The 16,410-nt window shown below is 37.9% G+C and overlaps 1 protein-coding gene across 13 annotated transcripts in view; it reads right to left on the reverse strand.

Moving 5' to 3' along the window:
* Positions 1 to 302: 302 nt before the first annotated feature.
* The window catches only part of LOC110974929 (uncharacterized), a 115,236-nt gene continuing 99,128 nt past the window's right edge, over positions 303 to 16,410 (reverse strand). For 8 of the 13 annotated variants that reach the window (XM_022226898.2, XM_022226894.2, XM_087135982.1 and 5 more), the window contains 9 exons: positions 15,787 to 15,926; positions 15,147 to 15,266; positions 14,174 to 14,270; positions 12,844 to 12,996; positions 10,748 to 10,804; positions 7,966 to 8,166; positions 7,650 to 7,696; positions 5,898 to 5,923; positions 303 to 4,752 (listed from right to left, as the gene is read on the reverse strand). In XM_022226898.2, coding sequence (XP_022082590.1) covers positions 4,584 to 4,752; positions 5,898 to 5,923; positions 7,650 to 7,696; positions 7,966 to 8,166; positions 10,748 to 10,804; positions 12,844 to 12,996; positions 14,174 to 14,270; positions 15,147 to 15,266; positions 15,787 to 15,926 — 1,010 coding nt within the window. In that variant the 3' untranslated portion in view covers positions 303 to 4,583. Of the gene's footprint in view, positions 4,753 to 5,897; positions 5,924 to 7,649; positions 7,697 to 7,965; positions 8,167 to 10,747; positions 10,805 to 11,160; positions 11,194 to 12,843; positions 12,997 to 14,173; positions 14,271 to 15,146; positions 15,267 to 15,786; positions 15,927 to 16,410 lie in introns of all 13 variants that reach the window. The other 5 variants (XM_022226895.2, XM_022226897.2, XM_022226896.2 and 2 more) reach the window with 5 other exon arrangements.

The raw sequence follows: 16,410 nt of genomic DNA on the forward strand, positions 1-16,410 counted from the left end.
TACGCATGAACACGTCTTCGGAGGGCAAGAGCTTTGTATCACCGGTATAGGCTCCAGTAAACTTTGTGCATTCATTGTAACTAAATTAAAATATAATCAGCCTCTGAGACACAATGCAAACACCAGCAATGTAAAACCTCTATAGTCTCTGTAAAGAAGCTGTTCATTTTCCATTTTCCAGGAAAATCACAGTAACGTAAAAACACACAAGTCTTTCCACATACCTATCACAGAAGATTACTTCAATATTATTTTGCTCTTTTGACTAACTAAATTTAAAGAAAAGTGACACTGGAAAGACGTGCAACTCTCACTTAGTGTTATTCCACTCATGGGGTCAATGGACATAACATACTAGTATTAAATACATAACAATTTATATATTACATGAACGTGCACTCTGAAACCACACCATGATGTGCTTGACCATAATGTCCCACAACAATTTATAACAATTACTTGTTCCATTCTGAACAGCACATTGTTACCAATCTGGACCGCTATCCTGACCAAAGAAAGCAACAAATACAACTAAATGACTAACCTGTTATCACAGCATCCCTGCATGGCAAGTCAGCTCAAGGATCATTTGTACAAACTATAACCATAAATTGTTACAATTAATAAAATCTATTGTGACGGAAACACCTGTTAACAAGCTAAAGACCATACAATATACAGCTTTTGTGGTTGGCAAAAATAAGTCAGATTATTTGTGTTGCATTCTGCAGACATTATAAAAGTTCCAGTCAGACATTTCGATGTAAACATTTTTAATTATGACCAGATGATTTTCTTCAATAATTTTTTAAACCTGCAAAAGGCCTTTAGCCCCAATAGAAATTAACTGTTTTTTTATCCACACACAGTTTTTGTTTAGCTTGATTCCCTGACAAAGAGTCTGTCAAGATGGCAAGTTTTCTTTGGGATATTTCTTTGTCATCTGCTTCTCCTTGTCCAACATCTGCCCATGGCCATAGTTTGCTGGCTGGAAGACTTGTTGGAAACAAAGCACGCTTCAACCAGAACATTAGACATGAACAGTACCCCCATGGACACCTCAAAGCTTTGCAAGACACAGAGAAATTAATGCCAGCAATTTCTGTTTTATTTGACCTAAGTTGCTTTTGTGCTTTGAATAGGAATTTCTCTGGAAAATCAACAGCAACTGTCAACTTTTCCCAGAGTAATGCAGAGTTCACAGACATCAATGACTGCTCTGTGTATGACAACAATAAACTGATTACAAGTTGTACCATAATAATACAAACACTAAAATATTCCATAAGTCCTTCAAACCTACTCAAAGGACCCCTGTCTTAGGTACGTCAGTCATTTACACCAGATTCAGCAAGCTAGAAAATTTTAACTATGTCCTAAATACATTGTAAAATAACTAATGTAACACATGGACTATTACATGAGCCACCAGTGACCACAGGATAACATCAAATGCAGGTATTACAGTATCTGCAATGCAACCAAATTCAAATGAGCAACCTGTTACACCAACATGATGAAGTAAACCATGTGGTCCTTAAGAGTTCTCTAGTAACTTATCACTGGGATGAGAAATTGTCCAAATGGTCCAGGGTACACAGACATATATATACGAATTTTCTTCCACTTTAAATGCATGGTTAGCCATGACGAATTTCAAACTTGACTAATAAAAAAATTTACCAATTCTCTCTGATCTGATGCACATGAACATCACTGCTGGCTTTATACTCAAAATACCAACTTTTAAACACTATGAGACTACATACTTTATTTTTCTATTCGTGTGTACACGTGTATATAACAACGAAGCAAAATACAGCGGGGCAAATTTGCTATATAAAATATTCATTCTTTAAGCTCTGATATGCAATTTATGCTGGCCCAGTTGCAAATGGTTCAGTGCATAGAGGAGTCAGGTTTGCTTGTGATTTTGCATTTCAGTTGCAATATAGAATTAAACATTGTGAAACACGAACCCGTGAAATCCAGAATAGAACAGTGGATTCAAAACAGCTTCAATCTGACTAATAACATCAGAACAAGTTGTAACACGACCATTGGAAATTAAAGGAGTACCATGACACTTTAAAGGGCCAAGTGTTCACAAAACTGATTCAGGGCTTGTGGACTTCAAGACTACACTCTGTTGTGACTAGGTGTGTGTGGTCAGAAGCCACAATTGTGTTCTCATAAAAAGCTGCTGCCATAACTTCAAAGCACAAATGAACACCAGCTTATGTTGCTATAATTTATCAACCAAAATTTACTACCACCAATACAACCCATTTGTTGATAGCAGAGAACGCTCACAGTAGCACTTCCTTCGTATTATTGCTATAATAAGAGCACCATTAAAACCAATGGAACAACTGTTGAAAAAACACTCATCTAAACTAAAGCACTAAGCCATTATTGACACCGATTCAAACCAACAAATCAATCTCTTTTCATGTACATGTTTAATCCTTTCATTTATATTTTGGTTTACTGTTTCGTTTTCAGATTGTTGAAAGCTCAATTTTAATTCATAAATTGCACAAATTTTGTAAATGTAAATGGATAAAGAAGCAAAACTGTATCATATGTTCACTTTTTATGGCTGCATAGCAGAAATGTTTTCTAAAAACAGTTTATCAGAATCATTTCCCTTGGTAATGAAAGTGACATCATTTTGCCATAACTTAAAAGCTTTACTCGAGTACCAAAACTTTTGTGTACAGATTTGAACAGGTGGAGCTTTCTATGCAATTGAGCACAGTTGTCAATACAACTGATTGCTATGTAGGTGAGCCTTCACACATGCCTTCACATAATTACATAAAAATGAATTTAAAAAGAAACTCAGGATCATTTTATGACCTTTACAACGTATATACTACACAATTTCTGCAGAAAATCTGTAAATTCATTCAATAAACTCCACCATCAAACCTTGTCATGAGCCATATTATAAAGCCAAATGATACAGAAATGCATATAAACTAAACATAACTTATCTCTCAAATGCTATACACAATATGATACACAACAAACAACTTCTTATTCTTCGTAAGTTGTATTAATTCAAATTCGTTTGTAGTGTTTGATTTATCTCCCACCTAAAATATATATGTTCTGAATATTTATGTCTCAAATACAATAAACCTAGATGATTTTCTGAGTTGTTAAAAAAAAAAATTAGTGGTTCATTAATAAAAGTGATGCAACAGCAAAACAGTGCGTCATTTCCCCGAGTTGTGCATTGACAATGTGCTAAACAAGGAAATTTACTGCTGCTTTATCTACCACACAAATGATCAACAGGGTGGAAGCTTCAGAAAATGTCAGCAAGTCAACGGAAAAGCAACGTCAGAGTGTTTGCTATATGTCAGATTACAATGGTCAATCTACTTTAAACTATACATGCAAAGCCAAAGACACAGACAATACCCTGGCTTATTACAGTTATCAAGCATCATGATTGGTGAGCCAATGAAAAAGAAAAGGATTTTTGAATTGTCACTGGGCACATATAACATATTCACTGGAGCCAGAAAATCTGCGGTAACTGAGGATGAAGCGCTTTGTTTGCATAGTAGATTAATGTGCAACTCAATGTATTCCAGCCAGCCAACTCACACGGCATCTGTCTACTAGTTTTCAAACACCATAGCACCATGTAGAATTACTAGTGTGCGGAATCACTGTGCAAAGTGAAGCCTGCTTGTCACATCCATGTTTGTGTAGAAATCTATGGGAAAATTCTGTATGGCTTTGTACACCTATTTGCATGTCTGTGCCTGTATTGTAAAACAATGTGTCTACAAAGCCGACTCCCCCAAAACCTGAACATACAATCAGTAAATGAGTTTGTAGTAGTGCTTGGTGGTGCAGATACCGAATTAAATGATAGAAAAGGCACCATTTGTTATTTGCAAACGTACTAGCGCACTGTATTTAGAGTACATCATTCTGAATTTGTTCCATCTCATTTCATTATGTTCTACAAATATCCCCATGAATTTAAACTGTCTGCACCCAGAAGGAGTCAACACTTCTTCATTTGAGAGTTATTTAATATAGCTCTGTAGTAAACACTGACTGCTGTGTGGCACAGTAAGACTAGCTTCCCTCCTGAGGTTGGTTCACTATATCCATACTTGTTTTATAACACCTCACCATAGTCTCTGTATGATGTAAGAGATAGTCACACAAACCAACACCGATATAAATGATGTTATTTAAACAATCCATTTCAACTCCAGAATACTTTGATGACAACACACTTCCTTAGTTACACTCTGTGGCATAATGTGCAATGTAGGAAAGAAAAAACAAAGGAAAAATGTCCAAAACACAACATGTACATGGATGTGTGTAGACCAGGATTGCTAGGGTAGGGCACCACACTTGTCACAGGTATAGTACTTTGGGTGTGAGATAGGTATTGATTGAAGTCTGCAGTGATAATTACTATCAAGTGCCATGTTTTTGCTCAGTGAAGAGATAATAGATTGGTGCAGTGTTACAATGTTGTCACAGGGAATACAAAGAATGCATTCATAATTAGGCACTGCACATGCCCAAGGCATGCAAAGTTGCTAGACCTGTGTTGAGTAGACCACATCACGAGTCCGAGGAGTCGCTGTTGACTGCTGCGCTGAGGTCCACCTCGACCTTGTTGCGTCGTGTGCTGAAGAGTGAGCTAACAGGTTTGGTGGGGGTGCGGTTTTTTCGTGGGAGGGGCATTGTGGCGTTGATATCCAAGGTCTGTGACAAAGAGGCCAAAAATTACAATGAATAAATATTAAACTGATCTGCCAAATAGGCATGTTTTCAATTAAACACAAACCACAGGAATTCTACCATGCATTCTACCAGCATTCTTGATGCACACTTCAGTATTCTGCATGAGGGGTCAAGAAAACTGTTCGTTATACAAAACACATAACCATCAAAGACAAAGATCTCACTGAAGACACAAAAGAGCTACATAACCACAAGTACACAATCTATTACCCTCAATACTACATGCAAGATTTGCAAACAAGCTACCGGTGGTTTCTGGGCATATTTCTCTCAAGAAACCATCCCCCTTGGAAAAGGATTTCCTATCTAACCCATTTCTTGGTATCTAACTATCTTACACCTCTCAGTACAGACACTATACCCAACAGATTTTATTCAGAGGTAGCCTTCGTGTGGGGGATAAAGAAAAATGGCTTCATCAGGACAATGATTCTGTTGCTGACACTGTTTATCTAGCACCCAATACACAGACTTTCAATCATTGTGTGCATTCTCACATAGAAATCCTGTGAGAATCTGTACCACACCTGTGTAAACTATTAGGCATGTGCAAGTAAAGTAGGGAATAACATTTCTCACACCACAGAGGAATAATCCCTTGACAGAACACTGGTGGACTACCACACACCAGAAAGCAGTATGCTAATCAATTTCAGGACATCAAGTGTTCCTTAAAATTTCAAGAAGAGGTGAGGTAGGGGTTGAATGAAGCAAAGATTCAACAATCTAGTAGCCAGCAATAGAACTGAGAGAATTTCAGTCACCTTTTCACCGTGTATTAAAGACAGAAATCTTGACATAGCCGTGGGGTCACGGAATATGTCAAGAAAGGTTGTCCAAGCACATGTGCCAGTGCATAATTTCCACTTCTCCTTAGCACTCTGTGCAAGATGGATTATTTGGAATTAGCAAACCTTTAAGATATGTATCTACTGGAGAAGGGGGAAGTGTGTATCATGCAAATAAAGCTGCCTACTCTGTCCCTGTCTCCCTATGAGGGAATGGTTTTGGACTATTTGTTATTACATAGACTCCATTCTACATTCCACACAATGCACAGGACATGCATTCAATCAATCAATCAAGACAGGAATGAAGACACTCACACAGCTACAATGCGCGTGATGGCCCACTAAATGGTGTGTTAAGAGAGTGCAGAAAGGAAGAAAGCAGACACAATGTGCATACATCAATCCAAATTGCTCAAACTTCTCACGGGAAATATATCTTAATTAATTTTCTATTTTCTAGTCAAAATGGGCTCACGCCCATTTGTATTCAGGAGACATGGGTTGCGATATTCATAAACAATGTCTGTGGTGCACTGGAACTTGAATTCTTTTCTGAAATAAACGTTACACCAAAAATACATGTAAGATAAACAGAAAGTGTATTTTATAGGGCAAGGTATTTCTGTCAAATGTTACTGATGCCATTCATATTTGAACCTACCCTATTGCTTACTGATTTTAATTCTTCCAAACATTCACTAAATGTTATCTTAGCATGTGAGCCAACTGAAATGACAAAGAAACAAATCTGACCTAAAGTTGAAGATAACAGGGCCATTTATCAGATTTGGAGCTTCACATTTTGAACAGACCTCAACATTACTTTTGTCAGCGCTTGTCCATGGGACAAGTGGCACTCAAAGCTAGCTTGTCCAATGTGTGATTTTACGAGCCTAGACAATTTTAACCCAATAGTTACTGTCCTACACCAATAAGCAAAGCCCTGAAACTGGGCCCTGTATAAATGCCTGCATGTGCATTAAGTTGTGTAAACCAATGGGATTTGGTACCCCAACACAACGGTATTTTATATATGTACATGTAATTCATTTTTGTACCAATTTTCCCTCTGTGAAAAGGTGCCCTGCTAAATGTAAAACGTGTCACACCAACCCCGTCCCCAGTGGCTACTTTAGGCCTTTTCATACTACAGCCTCTCAACCCGGGTTGAACTCAACCCCGGGAAAATCCATGACAGCCCTGGGTTGACAATTTTGATTGTTTCACACTTGTTTCATATGAATTGAGCTTATCGGGGTGAGTTTAACCCAGAAATGAACACGAAAAATTTTCAACCCAGGTTGAAAATTCTCAACCCTGATCCAGAGCACAGTTGAGTTCAACCTGGATTGAAGTCAATCACAGGTTGATGCAGGGTTGAACATTTTTAACCCTGCGTCAACCCCCAGATTTGTCTCCTGTGAAAAGGCCTTTTGTTTCTAGCAAAACTTCCAATAGTAACAGCCATAGGAACGCACTGCTTGACACCATGGGGATTAGATTGGCCAAGTACGTACATTTCCACATAAAATGCCTGCCCTGTAGATTCATGGTGGCTGCGCACACAGTGTATGAGTTAGTTTGAGATGAAATCATACTCAAAGCATTTATTTAGCATGCGAAGAAGAATAACAGTCAAAGGTCAATTTGCCGACTACTATTCTTGGCTATGAAAAACTGCCCTTTTCAAGGCAAAAGTACCTGTTCATCAGGCAATTTGTCCTGAATTATTTTGTTCATCCAAAAGAACAAATTACTTGTCCTGGGCAACTGAACAACCATTAATGTCAAGGCCTGATGTTCAGGTAATACAAGAAAATTTGGACAGGTTTCTATAATGATGATGCATTTGTGTATTTCTGGGTAGACTCTGACTAAACTAATATTTCTCTCTTCTGCCTTAAGTTGCATTTTGATGTTATGACCATGATTGTAATAAAAAACTTGTCACTGTGCAAACAAAAGGTTTTAATCTAAACGTTTTATGAAATTAATTTGACAAACTATGTGTAGTTTGTTTGTCATCCATTCTCATGAGTGGACAAAAGGATGCTGTGCAGTACATACCACTCCACTGTCTAGAGAACTGGCGCTGTTTCTGTGATTCTTCTTGGCTGTTGAAAGACACAAAAGTCCACATATATTACACGGTTCCAGAACAGTAAACGATTTTTATGGTTATGCAGATTAATAGCTAGCTAGATACCCTGGACAGCTCCTGGGTACTTCTAGTTATGAAGGCTGGCTAGAACCTTTCATCACTATGATGTATGCAGGCCTTTTAAGACTTTTTTTTTTAAATCTGAGATCACTGATATTCAAAATCCACCCATCAGCATTACCACTGACAATATCCCAGTTATCTAGGCTGTTATCTACCCACCTGATGCTTCCTTAAGATCCATCAGTGAGTTGGACAGTGCTGTCCTCTTCAACGTGCTACTGTCACTAGTCTGTGGTGCTAAGGAGTCCATGCTACCACTCAGGTTCTGTGTGCTTGCAAAGCTCTCTGTATCCAGACCTAGTCCAGAGTCAGCCGTGCTTGCCTGGCTCTTCCGTACAATCTTTTGCCTCTCCAGCTCAGCTGAAAGCAAGACAGAAAGAAACTGGTACTAGTTAAAAAACTTTCCCTCTTGGCACTAGAAAGTGGAAACTCGCTACTATCATGAAGTGTGTATAGGATGGGGGGAGGGTTATTATTTCCAGACTCACAGCAACTCGGTGATGCTGAGTATTTTGTTTTTCATTCCCACACTATGACTCTGAGATTTCATTGCATTACAGTCCACAAGCACTTATATTAATTAAGGGATGCGTGTACTTTTCAAGAAGTTTTCATTTCAAATTTTTAAGGAGAGTGGGACTCAAGCAAAATATCTATGTTCCTCACACTTCTACAAATGCAGTCAAACATAATTAATACACAGCCTTTTCATATTCTTGTCAAAAATTTTTGCTTTTGTTTTTCTTTGAGCTTAACAAGAAGAAACTGAAAAAAAATGCTATTTCTGCTTTTCTATAATGATGCTTTTTTGACAGTTTTTTGTCAACTGTTTTTACAGCTTTTTTAAAAGCAAAGATGATTTGTTTTAAATATGATAGAGTGATTGTACTGCACAGAATAACCAAATTTACAATGACAGGCAAAATGCTGTTCAAACAATAGAAAACAAGAAGGAAAAAGAAAAGAGGCATGGATACATAAGATACTCTTGTAATATGTAACTGTACACATAAAATGACATTGCCACAATATCAGCACATCACTGGGAATCATTTTACTTGCTGAGGCAGGGTGGGCAGGGGTGGGGGTACCGGTGTGGACGACATAAACTTCAAGGAAAGCCCTTAAGGCTCTATCTATGCTCTATCAAGTCTATGGTCAGCTATCCAACCAGAATAAAGCAATGGATTCCTTCAACTCTCAAAGGTAACATTGCTGGGTAAACTATATTTATGTATCCTTTCTGCTGAGTGCCAAATCAAAGGTGAGTTCCTCTCACATAACAACTTAACACATCTGTGCACTTCCCCACCACATATGTACATGTATATGCATGATTACCAACGTCTTTCAATGAAGTACACCATCATTAGCTCTTGTACATGAAAGTGGACCATACAACACCATCAACCATTCATGCATTTGTCTACAGTGTTTACAGTGCTTCGCAAAAATACTTAAAAACAGGGAATCACAGCATCGTATAGGGCAAGAAGACAATACATACATGTAGTCTACATCTTTCCACAGCCATCGTTTTGTCAAATATTTGCCTTAAACAATCTTCATGACAATTCTCACACCATTGTTGTTCCACAGAAGCACTGAAATTAGACTTTTTGAAAGAAATGCTCAGTGGGTTATCCGACAAAACTGGTAGTGTGATAAGGTGATCGGAAGATACAATTTGAAAGGAGCAGAGGCGCTGAACAACGAAAAAAGCAAAAATTGCTGTTTGTACATGTAATTACTAGATTTAGTGATGTTTATTTGAATGTATGGACTATGTAGTGCAAAGGTCTAGTTGTAACGGGGATGCTCACATCCATAGGTTGCAGGTTTGTTTTGAACATGGAACTCTGATTGATATCATGCGGTTAGAGAGAGTTTGAGAAAATCAGCTGTCAGGCAGGCCAAACCATTTCTTCTCAAATGTGACCAAACCTAACATAATGAGTGACAAGTTGCCAGACCAATGTTTGAGTGAAAAGCTTTTAAGAGTCTTACTCCGTGTAAATCAGAGGGAAACCCTCCACAAAATTTCATCCATACTTGTATTGTCCATTTCATTAGGATGCCTAAATGGGTAATACAGTAGATCAAAACAAAGAATGCAATTTGCTCTTTCTCAAACAACCTAAAACGGAATTATCAAAGATATGCCCTTAAGACACATTCTGTGGGATCCGGTCACAAATTTGAGTTGTTAGCATTGCCTGCATTCAATAAGGCATAACATTTAAGCTCACAGGCAAAAAGTAGCAGGGGTGTTTCCCAAATGAAGTACAAACAAAAAGTCTACTCCATCAGCAAGTATCTGTGGACTTCTCAGTTAATTCAATCTTGGTGACAATTGCAACTCAGTGTAGCTACATTGAGCGGACAGCTGCCTTGAGCTTTAAACAGAATGTTGAAGTATTTGCTAAAAGAAACCAATAGCTAAAGACAGACTAAACAGTGAATCAAAATGATGATGTGATCAACAGGAAAGGATCACCTATAAAAGGGAAGTGGACAGAGCATGATTCACACCTTACATGCAACAGGCTTCCAATATCTTTGAAGTTACATGCACAGAATTCAATAAATTAAACAATGGTCTAAAATTGTTTAAACTTATGTAATTTAAGGAACACTGAAACTTGAGATGGGCAGAGGGAAGATTAGTGTCATTTGCTGAATCAGGATAACTTGATTTGCACTTTTTCTTATAATGGTATCGCAACTACATGTATACCAAACTGTCAAAATGGAAAGGCTGAAGTGTCACAATGTCAAGTTGTGACATCAACAGCTTGACCTCACCAGTAGGTATTAGCAAAACTAAAAAGAATAGCTATTTGGCACCAGCAAGCAGTACCGGCTATGAAATTGTGCTCAACTGAAACAAAAGGTGTTTTTGAAATAGCTGCAATTTAAATTTGGGGCCAAATTTCATTACATGTTGGAGAGCAAAACACGCTCCTTTGTTTCTTGTAAACACGACCCAAATTAAGAGCTGCAAAGAGAATAACAAGAGGTGTTATGAGAGACTGGTTACAATAAAAGAATTTCTTGCACAGGACAAGCATGTCATCTTTAATAATCTGATCGCAAACCATTGAAATTGTTACGTGGCAGAGCCAGACCAAACAGCTAACAATTGGATACTGCCTTATTTTCCCATATGCCACTGCTAACACTGATGTGAGCCAATTCAAAAATATTAGAACATTTCAAGCCTTAAGTGGGCATGCATTAATACACCAATTAGTGCATGTACATACATTCAATAGACTCCAAGCAGACTTCAAAACAATACAACAGTGGGAAGCAATCGGTTGAGATTTGGTGTCCAACACCAAGGATACATACCTTCCCAGGGACACATTTCCCTTGGGGGGTAAACTAAAGGAGGCATGGTAGGAAGGAGGCAAGAAACAAAATGCAAACATAATTCACTCATCCAAAATAGGGTGACTGACTGAGGTCTTGACATGGGCATGTCATTGCATGCAATCAATGGGGACATTCTGTCATAAATCAAAATCCAAGACATTACACTGAGGGATATTCAAAACAACAGAAAGAAAAAGGCTGTAATATCATGAATCAGGGAATCAATGTTGGTTACTACATGTAAGTAAGATACATGTAAGTCACACTTGACAATGACTAGAGGTGTGCTTTGCCTGTCTTCATGATCAAAAACCCCTCTGACATTACTGCCCAACCGGATTCCTTCCAGTACTACTGGTCTATGAATGTGTAGCCCACGTAGTAACTCAATACAAGTTTGAGCTTCTAAACACACAACACTTTATTTCCAGAGATGACATGAGCGGTCTACTGCTCAAGACTTTGGATATCCTGATCATCACAGTGTTATCTTCAATCATACTGGTTATATCTAGGGGGGAGATATATATACAATGGTCTGGACACTTGTTCCAGGAAGTAACTTAGCTGAGACAATGGCAGAAGCACTGGGACATTACCATGCACTATCAAGAAAAAAAAACCAAGTTGAATTGGCATTTGTGGTTTACAGGATGCAATGTTTTCATTTCAAGTTATGTTTCATTCCGAACATTTTACATGCTCACAAATTGGGCTCCTCTTGTTTTGCCTAACTCATGGTTTCTTTTCCACAATGATGTAGTCACTTATACTTTACATACTTGGAAATCATTGATAGAAGTCTGGTTTCCAGCCTTTCAAGTGCAGTATGTTTGTGCAATTTTTTAATCACAATAATATGTACATGACAACCATTTAATAACCACCAAGTTGGACAAGAAAGAATTGGCCATTTATAAATTCAAGGGTAAAGGTTGATAGTGTAATTGAAAGCATTAGACTACAGACGGGATTTGTATAGACATGTACATGTACAGTGAGGCAGTAAGAGAGTTATTGCATTAGTAAGTCTTTTCAATGCAGTACTGTAGTCAAGACCATCAGCCATCCAGATACGTGTCATATCACAAGTCATTAAATAAACAATGGCATAGGTATCACTTTGTCACAGCTCATCCAATCACGTGTGGACTTGTGATGGACTCCATAGCACTGCGTCACTGTTTTGGAACTCAACATGCCAGGATGGTGGAATGGCAGTTTTTGATGGGTGAACATTTCAAACTCTGTGTTGTTTTTATCCCAACAATCAAAGACTCAGTGCCATGCAAGAGTACAACTTGCCCCCCAGAAATGGAAGTTATTCTTTGCTCGCTCATTCATGTAACTGGTGTTGCCATGCCTATTTAAATGCAGATCCTCAACGTACATTAAAAAACAGACACACAAGAGGATCAAGAAAACTTTCCTGACAATGCCCAAGGGATGCAACTGCCAAAGGATATTACAAAACTCTCCAGATGCCACAGATGAATGAAGCACATAGAACAATCCCACTTAAAAGAACAAATTTACCAATTTCAGAGTGAGCAGCATTGTCTGGATATATGCTTGAAAAAAAAAAGGTTCATTAGGTAGGCACAATTTAGGGAGTTTGCATATTCATGATGTTAAATATTCATGAGTAGGTATACTGACCTCCAATTCTAATGTCTTCCATCTCATTGACTTCTTGGACTGCCTCTCTCAGGTCAGCCACAAACTTCATCTTGTCTTCCTGGGAGTTGGCGCAGAAGGTGATGAGTGTACGGTTGTTCATAGATGCTACTAGGCGGATTCCGTGGTGATAATCTATACAGAAGGACATATAATTCATTATCTGCTCTCTGAGATTGTGTCACTGTGGATTTAGAGATGAAGGTAATCTGACCAAGAGGGAAAGATTACGAACACTATCATTGATAACTTTTAATGCAGATACTAAAAACAGTGCAAGACAATTGGAAATCACGTTGTTCAGACAAGATGGAGTCTTTGTTGTTTGGAGAATAATTGAAAGAAGCGAAGATCAAGCGACCATAGTGGCCAGAGGCCAGAGCTGAAATGATGACGATGATCAGTATATTTATTTAGCCTTGTGAAAAGATGACAGATTTAAAATTCAGTCATACAGTTCAGGGAAAAAAGAATTTTCAAAATGTCACAAAATGTCCCTCTTTAGGAAATGTTCCAGGCATGCAGTCATTGTATACTGAAAAAAGTGTGTTCATTTCAGGTTAACAAAATAAAGAAAATCTCATTCAAAAGCAATCTATAGACATTCAAATGCAAATCCTTGGGACCGAAGTACTATGTTGATGAAAATCATATATGTGAGGGCTTTTTGTTCTTAAGGAGACCCAGATTTCAAAGCTGTTTTATCTCCACGAACAAATGCATTAACCAAGCTGAGCAGATGGTCCAAGCAATCAAGATTAAAAGCCTGTTTGGATCAGCAAACAAGAGGCATTTCAGCTTTCCATTACTGATTGACAAGGTCATTTAAATACACTTCAAACATCAAGAATGTGTCATTTAAAACTCATTGAGTTGTGTGCCTGGCATTGCAATCTGTTTATGGATTCAAATCAGGCTGTACCGCATGTTTGGGAATTTGTTGTTTACAAATTCAAAATACTGTGAGAGCTATTTCTATATTTACTATATTCTCTGCATGAAGTTACAACAAAGGAACTTGCCATTATATTATTATTACTGTTTGGTGAACTGTTAATGTATCTAACAGCACTGAAGGGCACTTGCTATATTCACACACAATAAGACTAAACAGTTCACGGAACAGATTAATTTTAATGACCGACTGTTGTAAGCCCAACTGCAACTTGGATAAGACTACCACATAATGAGCGAACCACCGCATTTCTCCTGTGCTGAACCTCAAGAGGGTTGGTTGTTCTGATCCTAACCAAATCTTCTGAAAGGCTTTAAGAGCCTTTGAGAACAGGCCTACATCAATGAAGATACTTACATTGTGATGAAAAATCCAGCACACAAGCAGCATGTAGTGGAAAGGCCTTCTTGAAGCCATATATACTCCCTGTCTTCTTCTTGTATAGTTTAGTGACCTTTGGGGAAGAACAGCTGATTATCAACAGATATATCTTGTTGGAAGTTTTAGAACAGTCTGCAGAAAAAGTTATCTTGAAATCTTGATTTCCAGCAAAGCTGTACATTTATCTTGCATAAACATCAAAACAACTATACCAAATCTGTATTTTTCAAGTTACGGTCCACCTCATTGTTTGTTGACATTTAAATGTGGGGCTTTATATATTTCATTTCCTAAACTAATGCCCAATAGCTAAATTCCACATTCACCTTTCCAAGGTACAGTCCATTATTTGTCATCTGTGCATTATGCTTGTCTGAGGCAACAAAAGTGCTCAAAATGTAACGGATGCCTAACAATTAACCTGATAAGTTTCAGCTCAGTGAATACTGTATATTCTGAAAAATTCCAGGATCTTGATTTCAAATCAAGAGTTGGCAAATCATGTTTTGAGTTGCCCATGAAGTCAGCATGCTGAACTCTTCTCTTTCAGTGGATTGTAGTTACAGACTGTCATACATTGAATCAACAAGTTATAATAACTGCATATGCATGTACATCACGTCATTGCTTGCACAGGCCTTGCAGAATTAAACATGATCTGCTAGTAGCAATCTTCAGAACATCTTCAGATGCATTGTTGGCCTTGTTTCATTATTTCTTACAAAATGACAGCTGACCAAAGAGGATTATTGACAGTATCTTTGAACTATGCTTTTCAACAATAACTTTGTCAGTGCTTTTTTGACAGCTGAAAATGATAGATTGTACCTTTAATAGATGAAAAACAAATTCGTTTCCTGTTTAAGACATATGCAAAAGTGCATGCACTCCTTGTACAAACAGCATTTGGACTTGATGATAACATCAATGTAACTATGTTGCCATGTACCATGAGCATATCATTGAAGAGAAACACATGTCTAAGATGTTTCTTGTCCTTCTTGGTGGGATCATAGACTTCAGACAAGCTGCACTTATGGACTAAACGACGATGAGGCTCAGCTAAAATCTAGAGAGAAAAACCAAAACAGTCTGTTCTAATACTTTGTATTTGTAAACATCAATTAAGTTGATGAAAACATTCCTTTGTAGATTAGACTAACAGTTTGGTCAGAAATGCATGGCTAACTAGATAACACTGGTGAAATGTTGCTTCCCTTTAACTCTAACAGTCCTCAGTCCTCCAACAGGTGAAGGATTGAGGACTGTTAGGGTCCTCAGTCCTCCAACAGGTGAAGGATTGAGGACTGTTAGGGTTAAAGTATAAAGTTTTATCAGTACATAATACCCGCAATTAAACATCACTGACATGCTGCTTTCACCGAGTATTACCTATTTTCATTTTATAAAAAAACTTTTACATTTAGGAGATGTCATCAAGTAACACTTATGGTTTTTACATCTGTTAAAGTCATAAAAATCAAAGGCTTGAGGTCAGTGAAAACCAGAATGATACATGTTGCATGAGTGGTATGAGTTGAATAAAGCAACTTTACCACAAGGTGGCAAGTCTGTTTTTCAGAACATACCGGTCTATTGCCGCTGATGCTCTGTTCAATCTTGAAGACAACACTGGTGTGGTCCATTCCTGGCTGAAATGGATGGTGCTGGATGCGATTGTAGATGCCATGAAGGAGTTCTGGGTCAATATCACAGCCATCATCAATGCCTACAACCATGACCAGCACACAAACATCTGAAATATTTGGCTTCACCTCATTTTTGTAATAACTGGATTAGATGAAAATGTGTAAACATCTTTTAAAAAAACAGTTTATAGATGGAAGTGAAAAAGTTCACCTGCAACCATATACATGTACATGTGGTGACACTTAAAGATTCTCCATGGAATGTTTCAGTCCATTTATGGTAGGTCTCATCTTCCCAAGAAAATGGGACTTTTGTGGATTTGAAACTCCCACAAAAATGTTCCACAAAAAAATACTGTGTAGATAATTTGACGAGCTACTTCCTCAATATCGGAGAAAATGGCAGAAAGCTTTCAAGACGTTGAAACTGCCACAACCTGAAAGGGCAGACACTGTGGTATCACAACTAGGCTTGAGCATGGTTGGGAGATGAGGCACCACAAGGCAATCTGGTAATTTGGGTACCTTTTCCATACCTTTCTGGCGAAAAAAATTACAAGACTT

This window comes from Acanthaster planci, linkage group LG04 (assembly GCF_054643075.1).
Source record: "Acanthaster planci isolate LZ-2023a linkage group LG04, COTS_SCS, whole genome shotgun sequence".
Taxonomy (NCBI): Eukaryota; Metazoa; Echinodermata; class Asteroidea; order Valvatida; family Acanthasteridae; genus Acanthaster; species Acanthaster planci.